The following is an 18,107-nucleotide window of genomic DNA, read 5'->3' on the forward strand; positions in this document are numbered from 1 at the left end:
GGCTGGGGCTTATAACGAACTAGGATGTTACTGTGTAGCCATATAAGCAGATTATGGGAAGTTCAAAGTCTCTTAAACGTGTTTTGCAAAACAAAAAGTTGAAAACAGATGGATTCAAGTGAGCTAAGTGGTTCTTGCGTAATGGGCTTTTGACTTATCTTAATTTTTCTTTTCTTTCTCAGGTGGACTTATTCATGAAGGCTTTAGCCAAAAGGATTTAAATAGCAAAATTATATTTTATGTCATCAATCCACTGTGGGAAGTGCATTCAGACAACTTGGAGTTTCAAGTCACAGATACCAATGGAAATTCAGCGAGTCCCCAAATGTAACTTTGATCTGCAGTTTTGACAACTGCAGTGTAGCAAATGCATCACTGCTGAGGGTGGCTTGTGGCTTAGAACAAATGAATCTATGCCTCCTTGAAGCTGAGTAGAAGTGAACCTAGATATAATTTTAAGGACTTAAACTACCATTTCTTTTTTTAAAGAATACAGAAGTCTATTCTCCTCAAGGTGGCAAAGTAAAAAGGGTTGTTTTGACTAGAGCACATTTAGAGTCTCAGAGTCTCGTATAATGGAGTTTACTGTAAGTGATTTAGACCCATAGCATTTGGAGATATAAGACAGTAGCTTAGGGACAGGTCTGCTGCTTCTTACAGCTGATTTTGCAGCTGTAAGTCACTCTTCTCCTGTGCTGACAGCAGGTTGATTCTCACAGGTCTGAGATCTTGATGGTGCAAGCATCATAATTATGCCAGCAGTAAAAGCTAATAGAATCATATTTTTCAAAAGAGCTCTGAGGAAAGGTGGAGGGAGTATATTAATCTCTTTGTCATGTAATTCCAAAATTTCAACTAAGCATGCAATCAAAATTTTCTTCTGACACATGATAAGCTTAATGTACAAAAATTGCAGAGTACTTGATGCTAAAGACCAAAAAAGGGATAAAGCTTTTCTGAGGAGACAATGTTTCTTTTATTTCTATATATAGGATTGAATTTTCAATCAATTTACTTAATCTGAAGTAGCTGGGAAAAAGAACCAATGTTATTTAAAAGGGAAGAAGCAGAAAGCTGGCTTCAAGCTCCAAGCTGCTCTGCAGAGCTCTTGCTTGAGTGACAGAGAGGATGCAGACAGAACAGCGGGAGACAGTGTTTCCGCAGTTACACTTTGTGCCAAGAGATGTCCCTATATACAAACACATCTGAACAAAACTAACCAGAGCATTCTCTGGCTGCCCTGTGCTTGCTTACAGAAGCACTGATATTAAATGCATTACTAACATGCAGCCCTATTCGTGGGAAATTATGGGTTCTTGAATAGAAGTAGCAGCACTTATTGTACATATACATATATTCTTTTTTTAGGAAGAGAGAAAAAATCCACTATTCCTGTGGGAAATAGGATTTTCAGAGAACTAGAACTTATATGTAAAGTGTGCTGATCTCAGAACAAAGAGAAATTTGTCTTTTAAGGGCAGAAATTTTGATTATTCTGAACTTCTAAGAGATTTATTTGAATAGTTCTGTATCTAACTGCCATTGGATTGGAAGAAATGTTTCATGTCAATGCTGATATTATTATAATGGAAAGCCACCTTTTATCTTAATGCTGCAGGACTGCTTTCAGCTCATACATGCTCTTTAGAAAAAAAGCAAATCAGCCTCTGTATAAGCTGTCTATCCTTTGAAGTTCAGAGGATATGGGAGGACAGGAAGAAATCTCTAGTGGTGCTAGAGCTGTTCAACCCAGAAAGGTCTAGGCTATGAGTGTTCTACCTTATGGCTTTCCTGGTCTGCACTGAATGAAGAAGAGTTGACTTGGACTGCATATAAAATACATAATGTCATTAATCTACATAAGTAACAAAGCCTTTTTTTATTATTATTAAAACTTACAAAAGAGGGCAACAAAACCGTAACACTAGTGAGATATTTGACCTTGTTTTCCTGAAACTAGTGAACATGTTAACTTATTAAATAATTTGATGAACTATCACAAGTACAAGTTCAGTAGTTAAATGAGAGAAATTACATCTGCTTAATAATGAAAACTACATATCTTCAAAGACACACACAGCTTGGTATGTTGAAATATTATTGGTAATCATTGTATTTTACTTGCCAAGTGTCACAAGTGCATATAGATGTGTAATACATGTTGGTTTTGATCTGACTGTGGTGGGTGCAAAAGGCAGTCAGCACTGCAACTGCACCCTCAACTCCAGTGCATTTTGTTGTCACCTACACAGTCAATGCTTGAGCTACGAGCAAAAATATTGCTAAAAATCACATAACGATATTAAAATTTCACAACCATGTGGGGCTGCATTATTATCTGTCCAGGGCCACATGCAGCCCACAGGTTGGACATGTATGGTTAGACATGTGTTTTAGAAAAGTTCAGGTTGATTTGTAAGTACAAAAGTTCATTTTCCTTCCTTCCGCTTTTCAAAAGTTGATCTCTTTATTGGTTCAACATATGATTCTCTGAGGTTCAGTCATATTCTCTATAGGCCATTCTAAATTTGAATAATTAAAAATAATTAAAATTATGAGAAATTTTTACTCTATGGCTGAAGACAAAAGCATAGGCATTATTAAAGGAAGGGTTAGGGGCAAGCATATGCAAAGACAGTAAGTGCTGGGGTGCGCCTATTCAGTAGAGGAGGCAAGTTAGAGATGAAGAAAGGAGGGAGGAAATGAGGATATTGCTGAGAAAATACTGAGGAGAGACAGTAAAAATAACTTACACAGGTGAAGAGAACCTGCCTTGGCCTGTTCAACGCTACAGACAAACTCTACTCTTTTCAAACTTGCTACAGAACCTCTTTCGTTCTGAATCAATGTTCAGTCTTTGCTTGGAGTATGTAAGGGCTCGAGTGGGGGATTTATTTACTGCTTCTCACTTTCTAATCTGCCAAGTCACGCATAAATACATTGACCAGGAAGCAAAGACTTAATATGTGTATTGGCTAGTCCAACAGTCAAGAGGCCACCTTACAGACCCTTCAGGCAGCAGGGCTGATGGCTTTGTTCTACATGGGCTTTGTTTTCTGTGCTTGCAGGCTGGAACTACGGTGGTCTCGCATTGAAATGCAGCAGACTGAATATGAAGTGTGTGAGAACATGGGGATGGTATCTCTGAAAATCACCAGGGCAGGGCACTCTACTGACTCTGCCTTTATCGTGGTGAAGGTAAAGATGAAACAACAAGTTTTTAACTGAAAATTGAATAACAGGCAGTGGAGCCCATTAATTTCTTCTTTGGAGCTGAGAGATATTTCATTAGTTAGTAAAAAAGCCATGCAATTCAATCCAGACTCACTGGGACTTTACCCAGCCCTGTACAGACAGCTGAAAACTTTCTGCCAGAATAGTTTTGAGAAGAAATGCCGGTAAGCCCAAACTGGAATGTTTTGGAGTGGTATTGTAGTTTTGATGAGCTTCTGTGACAGAGCAAGTGGTCTCATGGTGTGGCCAGGTTGGGTATATCCGTGACCTGATGCTCTGGGCAATCCCTGACTGGGGGACCTGGGATCTCTTCCTCTTCCCAGGCTAAGGAGCCCAGCAGCTATTGCAGCTTCAGCGTCACAGTAAACCAGTCTCCATCTCCTCATAACTCTCTGCCCAAGGAACTCCCATACCTTCAGTAACAGGCTGTGTTGCATGTCAGAAGAAATAAATTGAAAGCTGTACATTTTTATTTTTGTAAAATAGGTTTTGTGCAATTTGACATCACAAGCTCCCCTTTTATTTTTCCTCCTAGTACGGAAGTCCCAAGATTTTCTAGCAGACCTTGCTAGCAAAATACTAACAGGTTCCTTTACAGTTACATTGTAACCCTAATTGGAAATATAGTTCTGTCTTCTCTCCCTCAGAAGTCTGTGAGAGTTATGCTATGACTTCAGCAGGGGCCATTCTGCCTTATTCTTCGCAGACTCCAGCAAATTCAGGGGCACTGATGTCCCTGTACATGGATACGTTCTCATGTATCCCAAAGAGTCTGTTGGTCTGGCAGGCAGGCAGATCTCTGCACAAATTCTTCTTCTTCCAAAGCCTCTCAAAGGGCAGAACGGGCAAACACATCCTGGCTGATGCTGCCCTTCCAGGAAGCCATTATGTGCCCTTTCCAGAATTGGGTTCCCAGGATTAGTGATCAGCAGCATGATCTGATGCTGTCCAGCTGCAATCTGATGCAAGATTTTTAGATGAGTGAATGGTTTTTGTTTTTATTTTTTAATGGCAAGTTTTAAACCATAAGTGAGGATAAAATGACAGTTGCATATCACAAGGTTATCCTTTAAGCTTTCATCTTGTTTTTCAGCCTAAGCACAGGTACAGCTTGGCATGTCTCACTGGGACCCCATGAAGAGAAAAGTACCTTCACTGTAGAGCAGAATCACTGGTTTGGTGACATAGGTCACAGCTTGCTCTGTACTGCTTAATTTCTTTGCAGGTCAATGAAATATCTGCTGTGCTGGGAAAGGACTTTACAGCGACTCCCTCCAAACTTATTCAGTTTGATCCAGGTATGAACAAGAGCACTGACTCATTTTAAAATGTATTCCCTGATTTTGAAAGTGTAAACTCTCATTTTGGAGAGTGAAACGTGTTCTGTGTTCATAGATAGAGGAACTGAGTAGGAATAAAAATGCCCCAGCTCATTTTCTGGAAGTGCAGTAGGTCCCCTTACTGTCACACTGTAGGTGTCTCTAGGCAAAAAAATAATCTGGGAGAGAGTTGCAGGATTCAGCATTCGGAGATTCAGTTTCATCTGAAAAAATTGCTTTTGCCCATCTAAATAGATTATCTAGTAATCAGAGCCCATTTGTTATCATAATAATTCCACTTGCACATGCAAGCCTGAATTTTTGGAAGACACTGTGCAAGGCATAGACTAGGGTTCTCTCAATAGGTTGAGAACTGGCTGACTGGCAGAGCGCAGAGGGTCGTTGTTGGTGGTGCAGAGTCCGGTTGGAGGCCTGTAACTAGCTGTGTTCCTCAGGGGTCTGTGCTGGGTCCGGTCTTGTTCAGCATCTTCATCAATGACCTTGATGAGGGGATAGTGGCCACCCTCAGCAAGTTTGCTCATGATACGAAGTTGGGAGGATTGGCTGACATGCCTGAAGGCTGTTCTGCATTCAGCAAGACCTGGACAGGCTGGAGAGCTGGGCAGAAAAAAACTGGATGAGGTTCAACAAAAGCAAGTGTAGAGTCTTGCATCTGGGGAGGAATAATTGCATGCACCAGTACAGGTTGGGGGATGAGCTGCTGGAGGGGAGCTCTGCGGAGAGGAACCTGGGTGTCCTGGTGGACAACAGGCTGGCCATGAGCCAGCAGTGTGCCCTTGTGGCCAAGAGGGCCAATGGCATCCTGGGGTGCATTAAAAAGAGCGTGGCCAGCAGGTCGAGGGAGGTGATCCTCCCCCTCTACTCTGCCCTGGTAAGGCCTCATCTGGAGTACTGCGTCCAGTTCTGGGCTCCCCAGTACAAAAAAGACAGGGATCTCTTGGAAAGAGTCCAGCGGAGGGCCACAAAGATGGTGAAGGGCCTGGAGCATCTCTGCTATGAGGAAAGGCTGAGTGAACTGGGTCTGTTCAGCCTTGAGAAAAGAAGACTGAGAGGGGACCTGATCCAGGTCTACAAATATCTAAGGTGTGGGGGGCAGAATGGCGAGGACGAACTCTTTTCAGTGGTGAGTGGAGACAGGACAAGGGGGAATGGCCAGAAACTGCAACATAGGAAGTTCCGCACAAATGTGCGCAAGACCTTCTTTATGGTGAGGGTGACGGAGCACTGGAACAGGCTGCCCAGGGAGGTGGTGGAGTCTCCTTCTGTGGAGATGTTCAAGACCTGCCTGGATGCCTACCTGTGCGACCTGCTGTAGGGAACCTGCCTTGGCAGGGGGGTTGGACTCGATGATCTCTCCAACCCCTACAATTCTGTGATTCTGTGATTAATTCTGGATGTCAGCGTTGAGTTTTTAGAAACATTTTCTATGATGTTTTTATGATAGCAGTGTGTATATTTAGATCAGTTTCTGTTGCACTACCTCTGACTTTTTCCAGACAAATTTCAAAGCTTTCTTTCTAATAACCAGCCTAATCCTTTATGTTGGAATGATCTTTTCTCTTTCCCACTAACCCAAGTCTCAAGTTACGTCAACTGAGTCAAAATTTTGCAAACAGGTATAAAATATGTCTTCTGAAAGGCTGTACTTCAAGCCCGTGCAATTCTTTTATCCTTTTGCAGGTATATTAGATGAAGTTTTCAGCGCAAATATATACGCTACATTTTATCTTGAAAATTCCAGAAGTCCAAAATTTATATATTGTAGTGTCATTTCTCATGTTTGAAGCAGCTTTTTTGTTACAGTATATGCTCTCAAACTGAATCAACATTGTTTGGGAACAAATTTGAACCTTAAGTTATTTAGAAGAACAGCAGGAGTCCAGTCAGTTGGTAGCAGAACAATAGCATGCACAAGCTACTTCATTCTAGCTGCAGACATGTTAATTAATATATTTCTGACACTCTGATTGATTGAAACAGCAATTAAAGAGTAATTAAAATGTTTATTTCTGTTAGGAATGTCAACCAAGATGTGGAATATAGCAATTACTTATGACAGATTAGAGGAAGATGATGAAGTCTTTGAAGTAGTTCTGAACTCCTCTGTGAATGCTGTTCTTGGCACCAAGACAAAAGCTGTAGTGAAAATTTTGGACTCAAAAGGAGGTATTCTCTTTTGATCTTCATCTTTAAATGTGGGACAGTCTTGGCTAGGTAGCTTCTTATTTTCAACCAGAAGTTGTTCCTAACACTTACCTTCACATCAAAATGCTTACTTTCTTTTTAGAGAAAACAAGCCTGGCAGTTGCAGACCATTTATTCCCTCACACAATCACATCCGTCCTCTTAGGAAACACAGCATGGGGAAAGCAACAAGTACAAAATGAGAAGAGTGGAGGGGAAACAAGCCACTTTTCATAACAACATGAGTCCAGCTCTCATTTATTGAAGTGAAAAAAGGATTTTTGACTCCACTAGAATTGGCTTTTTTCCCCCAGTGATTGTATAACACTAGTCACACGCTTCTGAAAAAGATTGACTTTCCTCTCAAAAAAGAATCTTAACAACTACACTCAGCTCTCAGAAGTACATTTTCTAATGCCTAACAATCACAATCTACAACATTACAGTACACAGCAGTGATTACTGCAGAGTACAAGCCTTTATTTCCTTACTATTATTGTGTTTTTCAGTAAGTAAATGTGGTGCCTAAAAGCTCACCAGAAAGCAGCAGAAACATACAAAGGACTCAGCAAAGCAGCTTACTGAAACTACATTTTAAATGGATGTGTTATAATGAATGAGGCTTGATTAAAAAAAAAATAATCCTTTTAAAAATGCAGATTTAATTTTTCTCATAATGTAAAGATATTCATTGACTCAGTTAGATCGAAGGAGCAACAATGTCTGAGTTTCTTGATAGGAAACTGGCTAGTCATTATGGGAATATCACTAATCTTAGTTAAAGATACCCATCCTTGCCCAAAAACTGGGCACTTCAAACCCTAATTTATACCTGGAAACTGCTATGTTTGGTAGGGATTCCGACCTCTGGTTAGATAGACACAGTGCATACACAGATTGTTGCAGTCATAGGCAATTTTAATTAAAGAAACTCCATAAAAAAGGATGACCGAACAAACAGAAAACCAACCACATCAAGTGAAAGAATCTTCCAGCTTTTAATGATGAGCTGTTTATGTGGCCATGTCAGTGTGACCAGTTATCTGCTCATGCAGAACTGGAACTGACCACCTGCCATTTTTAATGCTTTCAGGTCAATGCAGTTCTTTACATTCTTCCAGCCAAAGCAAGCAAGACTTCTGGAGGAGAAGCACGTTGTTTGCAGTTTCCTCAGGCTCCTCATCACCTCCCAGGCCTGGCAGCATTAACTCAGAAGGGATCCCACCACCGCCTTCCAAAAGGATGAGAGAACACAGAGGTGACATACTGCAGGAGCCCAGCTTGGCAAATCGGTCAAGGGCCAGGCTGAGAGTGACTGGAAATGGCAGAATAGTAAGAACTTCTGTGTGATTTAGCTGATTTTTGAATTAATTGGTATTTGCTGTCTTCATTTATACTTGTTCTGTTTTTGCAGTGACTGTGCAGTAACTATAAACAACCAGTTTGCTTTGAGTCTGACCTAGGAGCTGTAGAATTATTTAAAATACTTTAGGGAGGGCTGGAAGGGCATAGGAATGTTTCCTGATTTTGAAGATCTATGTATATAAAAGGGAGGAATGAAAAAAGAGTTGGTCAAGGAAACATGCAACAAGCAACACCAGTAATTATGTAGGTTCTGATCTTGTCTAAATTGTATGTCAGTTACGAGAAAGACACAGAGTTTCACTGGAATCACTAGAGTCAAGCCAATGTAAGTCTGGTCTTGAAGTTGTAAAGATGAAAATATTGTCATCTTAAGCAGGGTATAGTTACTGCCCATTGAGTTTTCCTGTTTAAGCAAGGTTGGTTTAACTAGGTGGTTTAGTCACATTCAGATACTGTGATCTTAAAAGTTAATCTGGATTATAGCACATATTTAATGTGAGCTATATATATATATATAATGTGAGCTCACATATAATGTGAGCTATTTTTAGAAGCCATCGATTTCCTTTTTCAGAACTCAGCCCAAGATATGCTGTGTGTGATTTGTAACCTACACTACACAGTATATCTCACATGTTGGTTTTTTTTGTTTGTTTGTTTCTTTCTTTTATGCATAAATACACTCATTTCATTCTTATATTCTACCCTTTTTTCAGGTTCATCCTTCATCTGTATTTAGAAATGGAACAGATGTGGTTTACAAAGTAAGAGTATAATGAATATTGCTATGATTTATTTGTGATTCTGTTATTTACTGGCTTTATGTAGACCAGTACTTTCTTTTTCTATGTATCTTTCTTTTTCCTTGGTATAATTTGATTTACAACAATTGAATTGGTTGCAGGCAGGAGGAGAAGGCAGTATTCAAAAGTTGCTTGTAAGTGCTAACTCTCTCTTTTACCTCTCCTGTTTTGCTTGTGTCTGATACTGTGAAACCAAGTACCATGGGATGGTATCACTCAAAACAGAGGATGACATCTCATCAGCTAAAGCAAACAAGAAGGCTGAAGTGTCAGTAATTAACCAAGCACAATCACAGATAAATGCCATTTCCACTAGGAAGACAGAAATCCCACAAGCTGATAAGGCAGAACTGGCATCTGAACCAAGCTCAAGACGTCGGGTATGAAACCTTTTGTTTCCACAGACATTTTTACCATCTGTTTTCAGTCATGCTCTTTCCCAAAATGAGTTAACGCCTCTGAGATCTGAAGCCTGACTCTTCTTGTTCCAAAACAAAGTTTAAACAATACATAGATAAATAACAGTGCAGTCCCTTAAGAGTTTTCATGTCACTAAGTTTTAAAATGAGCTGTCTCACCAGTTTCATGTAGCTTGTTTTGTGTAAGTATTTTCTTTTGAATGTTCAGATGCTATTCCCTTTTCCAGGACATTCACTCCTTTTCAAGGGCCTGTACACCAGATTTGAAGGGGCTCATGCATTACGAAGGAAGCATTCAAAAGTTATTTCAGTGTGATGGGATAGAATGGAAATTTTGGAGTTCCCAAAGCAAGGTAAAAATGTCATGAGTATGCATCTAAATCAGAATATGGAATCTACAATAAGCAAGACTCTGAAGTTACGGATCACCCTGTAACAATAATTGATTTGCACAGGAGATGAAAGAATTGTCCAGAGCCAGAAGAGATGATTCCCAGAGACAAGATGAGCACTTTATTGCTAGGATTACCTTTCATCTGTCACCCGTGGGTGGTTCTGGACCAGCCATGTGGGCACAAACATACTGATACTTCTGGGAATAAGTATGAGAGAACCAGTGAATGAAGTCTGGACGTAATTGATGTGATTTAATAAAACCAGAAAACTTAGGCATTCTATAAGCATGGATCTTCATTCACCACTTACAGTCTCAGACTGAACCATGCGACACTGCATTCCCTACACAAACCACAGGAGCCAGAAAAATTATCCAAACTAATTTACACTCTGAGAAGGTTTCTAGATCTGAGACTTTATGTTGGTTTTAAGCTACTAATTACAAATAGTAGGATCCTCCAGTAGGTTTGTAGTTCTTTACTTTTTTTAAATGATGTTTTAGCTCTGCTGACATATGTCAATGTCCACGTTCAGTTAGATCCTGCAGAGGCTATAAGCAGCACCTCCAGTCTCCAGCATGATTATTAATGTGTAGAGCTGACTACTGTGAGCAAGAGTTGTATTTCCTTTTCATCTTTCATTGTAGGAGGCAGACATGAAAAAATGTCCCTCTGGATGGCGTCATCATGATGGCAGCTGCTATTTCCTAGTAGTGAATCAAAAGGTCACCTGGGATACTGCTGCTCAGGTCTGCAGAGAACAGTAAGAGACTTTTTCAAACACTTTTTTTTGTTTTGCACTGGTTTTGTTCCTGAAATGGCTGCTGTTCCTAAGGTTGTGGTGATTTGGCTAAGTCCCACTTCTATTATGCTTCACAGCACCAAAATGATTGAACAAGACTAGGATTATGGCCCTGTGGAAAACAGAAATATTATTAGTCTCACTACATTTTCCTTGGTTATCCTACCTTATTCACTACATTAATTCATGGCTGTTTCCCACTGGGAGATGTGGCTTATTTTGGAAGAAGAAAAATGTAGCAAAAATTCAGTTCTTCAGCCTTCTCTGATTCAGTACTTCCTTTGCTATGCCTTCAATAGATTAAAACAACAGCACAGTTCGCCAGCTCCTGTGTTCCTCATAATAGTCTTCTCAAGATGCAGCTTCTCAGAATCTGTAACTACTCAAAAATCTTAACATCCAGTCTTATCTTCCAGAAAATTTCTTACTTCTAAGGATAAATGAAAACTAATTAATAATAATAATAGTTATCTCAAAGAAGGAGGCAAGTATAAAATCCACCATTTAAGCTAGTCTTGATCTTTGGAGGCCTGCTTTATGGTTTTGGTCTTCAGAGTTTAGGATTGAAAGAAATGCTAGCCATGGCAACATTACCTTACCCTGGGATTATGTATGTTCTGGATACTGTGTCAAATTCTGAGCCCCAGATTGAACAAAACAAGGGAGTTTGATAGTCCATTTCCATTGCTCTGTGAAATGAAAATTGAAACACAGGTTGGACATGAAAGAAACAGAATATATTCAGTAAGCAGCTAAGGAGCATGCAGGGAATATAAAACATGGACCAGCAGGCATAACAAACCTTGATTCATTCTAGACAGTTACATTAGCTTATTCTGTTTTGGTAGTGGGCAAATGGAAACTTGACCTTCTAGGTGATGGAAGATACTTTTCATGGAAACTCAACACACATTTCACACTGTTGATTATTTTACCTAACGATTCAATTTATCCAAGTAAAGTTGTCAGTTGTGGATGTTCTAATTTTTTTTTCTGAAAGATTCAACGTTCAGTTGCTTCCTGGGGAATTCACAGTGAATTAATCATATTAATCGCTGGGAGGCATTTCCATTTCCTAAAAGAGTGTGTTCCCGAGGACACATACTGTTTGTAGGAGATAACTTTGTGCCGAAGGCTACAGTGTGTAATACGGAAGTTAAACTCAGTAACAGTAAGTTAGTGGCAGTGTGAAAAAGCCACACAAAGAGTCAAGGCATATCACAATCCCCAAGCAAATGAATCCTAGGGCAGTGACAATTTAATTAATGTCAGATTACCACAGACTGGGGAAGTTTTATCATGGTAAATGAAATACTCCTGACCTCCACCTGGAACTGATTTACAAAAGTGTGACCCCAGGCACACACTTAAAAGTGTTGCTAGAAGATAACTTAATACTTATTTTGTGCTTTTGCTCTCCTCTCTGAACCCTCATCATCCACCCCTTGCAGTTCTGGTAATTTCTGTAGTTAATATTCCTAATATTTCCACTGCTGACGTTTAAATGACTGGTGTTTTCCAACAAGAAAATGAGATCGGCATGATTGTCATTCCTCTGTTTTTAGTGTATCATACAAACATTAGATACTGAATCAAAAAATAATAATAATAAAAAAAAGAACTGACAGTCAGAATATCAGCTAATTCTCACTGAAAATGAATAATTCTTATTTAAACAAAAAATATGTTATTTTCAATTCTTATTCAATTTTGTTGCTAAACTTTTGATAGTATATAAAACAGGAGAAAAGCACAATGTTAAAGCTATAACAGTCTGCAACTAATCAGTCAGCCATTTGTTCTTTTAAAGAAAACACTCTCATCCCAAGTTGATGGACTTGAGACCAAACTATTCAGTGAAAGCAATGTTACTGATTTATTTTGTTCTCAATTACTGTCTGGATGTAACTGTGTATGCACATGGGCTTATACAGACCTGTTTGGGCTTCTTTTGCTGCATTTTGCATCACTGAGCTTTGCATCCATTTGTTACAAGAGGCATACCAGTCCTTGGTTTCCATGTGCAAAGGTAAAAGACAACAGAAAGATGTGCTTGTCTTCACTCAAGTTGATGTGTGCCATGGTGACAGTGAAATTGAAAACAACTCAGCTCACTGCTCTGAAAACCTTACATCATTTCAAAACCTCCTGCAATACATTAGAGAGAAAAGCAAATTCATTCCTCTAGTTTTGTTTCTTATGGATGAAGAGACTTGGCAATGTGCAGAGAAGCATCTGAGGGATATTATGGCTGAGTGATCACAGAGCAGCCTGATTCAGTAGCCATTTTGGTCATTTATGCTGCAGTTCTTGTTTATACCACAGGAACACTGTTTCTACAGGCATCAGGGCAGCAGGACTCACTCACAGGAGACAGTTTCACTGCTGCCACTGAGGGGACTCTTCACTGGAGAGACAGAATCCACTGTTGCTTGTTCTGCCTGATTAGTCAAATCATGCCTTCATCATCCTGAAGTTAAATATTTATTGAGAATCTAAGTATGATCCAATTTTTGATCCTTTACAAACAGCTTATTAAGGAAGGAGCTGTTCTTTTGTTCTCTGTGGAAGGAAGGAAGAGCCATACTACCACAATGGTTAGATCCTTCATGACAACTCAGCACTGCATGATGCAAAGCAGGATGGACCCTGTTGCTCTCCTCTGCTAACGCAGTGCTTAGTCCTCCAAGTGATTTAACCTACGTTAGTGCTGATGACTCAGATATCGAAAGTCATTTTAAAGGCTGAGGGTGTCTTGTCTGACCTTCAAAAGCCACTCCAAAAATGTAGGGCTGCTGTAAACTCTACAGCATGTCTACCAATCTCAACTGAATGTTTTGAATACCAAGAGGTGTCAGAAGCAACACTAGGCAGCTATTTCAAGGCACCAGGATTACTCCCCAGGCAGTCAAACAAAAGCCTGGGTTAATGAGAGCAGAGACTTTCAGACACTTCCCCCTTCCTTCACTGTCAGTTTGGGATGTGAATTTACTGAAGCAGTTTGTATCAGGTGTCCTCCAGGCTGTGAAGATCTCCACAACTAGTTGAGCGTGCTTTTGTAGAAGTTCAGTTTATCAGAGTGGTACAAAGCTGCTTTAAGTGTGCTGCTTAATTTAATGTAAAATCAGGAAAGTCTTCATGCTAAGTGTTTTGCATATAACTTTTGAAGCACAAAGGAATAATTTACTAATAATAACTAACTAATTTACTAAACTAATAGCTAACTGATTTACTAATAGTAACTAACTGACTTAGCACAGGAATCACTGGTGTGATTTGGTTTTGCTTGTTGATTTTTTTTTTTTTTTTTTTCTTTCTTTTTTTTAAAAATTTATGAAGCAGTATGATATCCTCTCTGGAGTAATTCATATTATGAAGATGGTAGATGTATACAACTCCATAAATAACATTATCTGATTAATGTTTATAAGTCTCTTAAGTGTGGGAGTCAAAGGGACATGGCCAACCTCATTTCAGCAGTCTGTGAGGACAGGTCAAGGAGGAATGACTATAAACTGGAGCAAGGAAGTTCTTTACCAATATTGCAAAGAACTTCACAGTGAGGGTGATGGAGCACTGGAACAGGCTGCCCAGGGAGGTTGTGGATTCTCCTTCTATGGAGATATTCAAGATCCACCTGGATGCCTACCTGAGCAGCCTGCAGAAAGTTGCTGGACTTGATGATCTCTAGAGGTCCCTTCTAGCCCCTACAATTCTGTGATGCTGTGATTATCTTGTCATTTCCTGTGTCTGAATCTCTAAAGGTACAGGTTAGTAAAATTATCCTAAGTGGTACTTCAGAACTGCTTTCATTTCCCTACAATACAGCAAAACCCCTGACTAGGTGTAACAATTAGAATGGTTGTTCTCCCTTCAGCCGTGTGTTTCTCAGACTGTATTTAGAAAGCACTCCTATGGAGAAAAGATTAGATAACATTATAATTATTGCAATGCTTTCACAACGCTGAAGTCTGTGTGGTACTTGAAGTAAAAGTCTGAAACTGTTATTGCTCAAACCACCTCTGTGTATAAAATATTATATACAGTCAGTGATACAAATTGACACTTTTTGTTTGTTTTTAGTTTTCCTAAAGCAATTGGAACAACAGGAATAAACGACGCTTATCTAAAGCAAATGACTTAAGTTCTGGTGCTTTGATTGTTCTTAAGTAGCAGACAGATAAAATGCTCTATTGTTCTCGCTTAGTTAATGGCAATGCCACAGAGGCTGCTAGGCAAATTCGTCCTCAGCCCCAGCTTCAGCAACTGGTAGACCACGACCACTGCAAAGGGGAGTGGTATACTGAACCAGTTATCCTGGGAGCACGCCCTGAGTAAACTGCTCTGCTTTCCTGGATATTTTTTGGGGGGAAGAAGTCAAAACATTCCAAGATCATTTGCCAAAATAACTGTTTAGTTCCTTTTTCACTGGAAACTTGCTAGATGGACATGGTGGTTGGGCTTAGAGAAGTGGAAACATGCCACTCTTGTGACATAAGGGAATGGAGAGTATGTGCTAAACTTTGCCAAGAAGCCTGGTCAAAGCCTCTGTAGGGAGCTGGCAGGACAGCTCTGCAATCAGCCAGTGGAACCTGGGGAGCCTGTTCCATGAGGGGGTGCACAATGCCTGATCCCTATCAGGATGACTCTAACTACTGTTCTGCTTGGTCAGTGTACCATTTGTGTTTCTGAGACCATCCCGCCACACATTTAGCTGTGAACAGGAAATGTCAGTAAGGTTCTCTACACTTTGTTCTTTGATGGTGCCAGAACTTAGGAGGCTCTTGGTGGGGCATTTTACTATGTAGTTCTTGGTGCAGGGCAGACATGATTGCACACAGTGTGAGTGCTAACATGCAGATGTCCCGCAGGCCTTGGTGTACTTGCACAAAGTGGAGTCGTGAACCCACTGTACAAAGGGGCATAAGTCATGACTTCAATTCTTCTACAAGTAACACTAAATACAGTTATTCTTTCCTTCTAGTACTGAGTTTCCTGTAAAATTTCAGGTATGTGCTTTATATTAGAATCAGTACTTCTTGTTGGTAAGTCCATGGGAGATGTCTGTCACTCTCATCCTCTCTTTTTGATCCTAGATACCTGGGGAGCCTCACAAGTGTGGCTAATGAACGACACATGCAGTGGTTGTGGGACTTCAGTGGGAGGAAGCCCTTTTGGATAGGCAAGTTCATCAGCTGACAATAAAGTCTGTTTCCTCAGAACCTTACAGTTTCTCTGCACTTTGGAAAGAAGAAACTGCAATAAAGGTTTAAGCCCAGGTTTCAAATGTAGCATCATATTTCTGCGTCTTTTGGTATTTCAGATCAACTTAAAACCAAAACCCATCAATTGCCTGGCTTTTTTATTTTTATTTTTTGTATCAGAAGAAAAGTTTATTGAAGTTCACTATTGCTGAAGTGCTTTTTGCCTTGAAACCTTTTCCATTTTAAAGCTAGTTAGAAAATCAAAGGTACCAACTTCAAAAACTGCAGTCAATTGGAATCATGTTTAATGGTATAATGATTCTATTAATCTGATGGAAATAAACTCCTCTGATGAGAATAAAGACTATAAACCCATTGTGTCAAATTTCTGATGGTAATCTCTTGTAGCTAAGAACATAGTTCATAGTTGAAAATATGCCACCCGTTTTGGTCTTAAGAACTCAGAAGCTAAGTGAAAATGCATGTTTTAAGATGTGTTAACTAATATGCTTTCAAAAAGGTGAATAAAATTTACAAAGATCTGTAAGGATTTTATTTTCATGTGGAATCTAGATGAAGTCTGAAGCTATAAGATATTTTGTTTGGCTTCTTCAGTGTCAAAAGAGAAATTTGCGAGATGATAAGCATGCAAGATATCAAAGAAAGAAAGGAAGCATTTTAGATTCAGCCAACAATGAGGAAAAGGATATTTTCTTGTATTCAGTTGAATCTAGTTGCCATACAAATATTCATGGGTATTTTACTTGTATTCCTCCAGATGTTATTTTTTCTTGCAGCATAATACTGTATGCCATTTAAACAGAAGGACAAAAAAAAACGTGCTTCTGTTAGCATATGGCTGCAGTGATGATGAGTGTCACTAATTTGTCCTTACTGATTTCACACAGGCCTGAATGACCAAGTCAATCCTGGACACTGGGAGTGGAACGGAGGAGAACCTGTTACCTACATAAACTGGAGAAGAGGCTCCAATCACTTTCCAAAGAGAGGCAACAACTGTGTAGTGGTGCAGAAAAGAGGAAAATGGCAAGCAACTGACTGCAGGAAGGCCAGACGGAACAGCTACATATGTTCAAGAAAGCTGTAAAAAATTGGGATCCCTGTGAAAGCATGTGGACATTCCTTTTGTTTCTGTCTATCTGCAGACAAGTGATATGCAGATAGAAGACTATCTTAATTATCACCAAAGATTATTTTACATGCTGCCAGAGATCCAGATGCTTTGGTCTCTTACCAAGAAATAGAGGTCAGTAGTAAACAGCAAGTTTACTTTACTTTACTGGTCAAGGCTTTGATCTCTTTCCAAATACATCTATCTGTCACTTGATTCATTCACGTTTTCACACTAAAGAACTAGGCCTGACAGCCTACATAAAATTTCTGTGTAAACATACTTACTAAAAAAAAAAAAGAAAAGTCATCATCAGCATCAATCAGTTTGTTTCAGTCTTAAAGACTGAATGTGGATTGGCTTTAATTTAAATAGTTTAATTAAATTGCAATGAAAACTGCAGTTTTGTCCTGCAGTCACAGAGAAAGAAAGACAACTTGGGACCAACACGAGAGCAGACTCTGCTGAGTGGCTGTAAACAAGTTCTCTTGGGTGAGGGTGGGAGAGACACTATCAGAATACTGGTGCTTATTCTGTGGATGCCCTACTACAGTGTTTTACAAAAAGAGTAACCGCAGAAGGGTTTACTGATAGCATACCATACAAGCAAAGCTTTTTTGTTACTTTTTTGGCCTTCCAAGAACAGTTTCAGATCCAAATTAATCTTCTCACACACAGTTGCATGTTGTTTGACATTCTGACTAAAATCATGCAATGCTTTTTGGAGTTCCAGGATGGTGGTATCATTTGTGCAATGTAATTAAATAATGTGGGCTCTCTAGATCTAATGTTATCTCAAAGGATAATACACATGCACACAAAATTAATACGGAAGCTTAATCCCAGAATAATATCATGGGATATTCAGTGATACATGAACATCAATAGGATTAGTATGTGTGTACACAGTGTAACTGTGATAGGCACATTATATTAAAGCAGCTATGGATTTTCAAAAGTATTAATCTAAGTCCTTATTAGGGATTTGAGGTTTTTAAAAATAATAATAAAAAATCCAGATTTATTTCTGAGAAAGGCTTAAAAATCAGCATTTAACAGGAAAAAAAAAAAAGCCAACCAGCTGCCTGTAATTTCCCATTTGGTAACACTTCGACCTGTCAAAAGACTTGTTTTAGGACCTTCTTACTGCCAGCCTCAGAGTTAAAACAGAAACAAGTCCTAAGCTTCCTAAAAAAAAAACCAAACAAACCAACTTCTCCCGAACATTC

At 39.4% G+C, this 18,107-nt stretch overlaps 1 protein-coding gene across 1 annotated transcript in view; it reads left to right on the plus strand.

Annotated features, from left to right (window-relative positions):
* The window catches only part of FREM1 (FRAS1 related extracellular matrix 1), a gene marked incomplete at both ends in the record, with an annotated part of 53,959 nt that extends 37,105 nt beyond the window's left edge, over positions 1-16,854 (plus strand). The window contains 11 exons of the mRNA XM_079548575.1: positions 183-327; positions 3,069-3,198; positions 4,460-4,532; positions 6,591-6,740; positions 7,852-8,090; positions 8,840-8,887; positions 9,124-9,306; positions 9,573-9,698; positions 10,388-10,503; positions 15,639-15,724; positions 16,655-16,854. Coding sequence (XP_079404701.1) covers positions 183-327; positions 3,069-3,198; positions 4,460-4,532; positions 6,591-6,740; positions 7,852-8,090; positions 8,840-8,887; positions 9,124-9,306; positions 9,573-9,698; positions 10,388-10,503; positions 15,639-15,724; positions 16,655-16,854 — 1,496 coding nt within the window. The remainder of the gene's footprint in view (positions 1-182; positions 328-3,068; positions 3,199-4,459; positions 4,533-6,590; positions 6,741-7,851; positions 8,091-8,839; positions 8,888-9,123; positions 9,307-9,572; positions 9,699-10,387; positions 10,504-15,638; positions 15,725-16,654) is intronic.
* Positions 16,855-18,107: the final 1,253 nt, after the last annotated feature.

This window comes from Tetrao urogallus (assembly GCF_951394365.1).
Source record: "Tetrao urogallus genome assembly, chromosome: Z".
NCBI lineage: Eukaryota > Metazoa > Chordata > Aves > Galliformes > Phasianidae > Tetrao > Tetrao urogallus.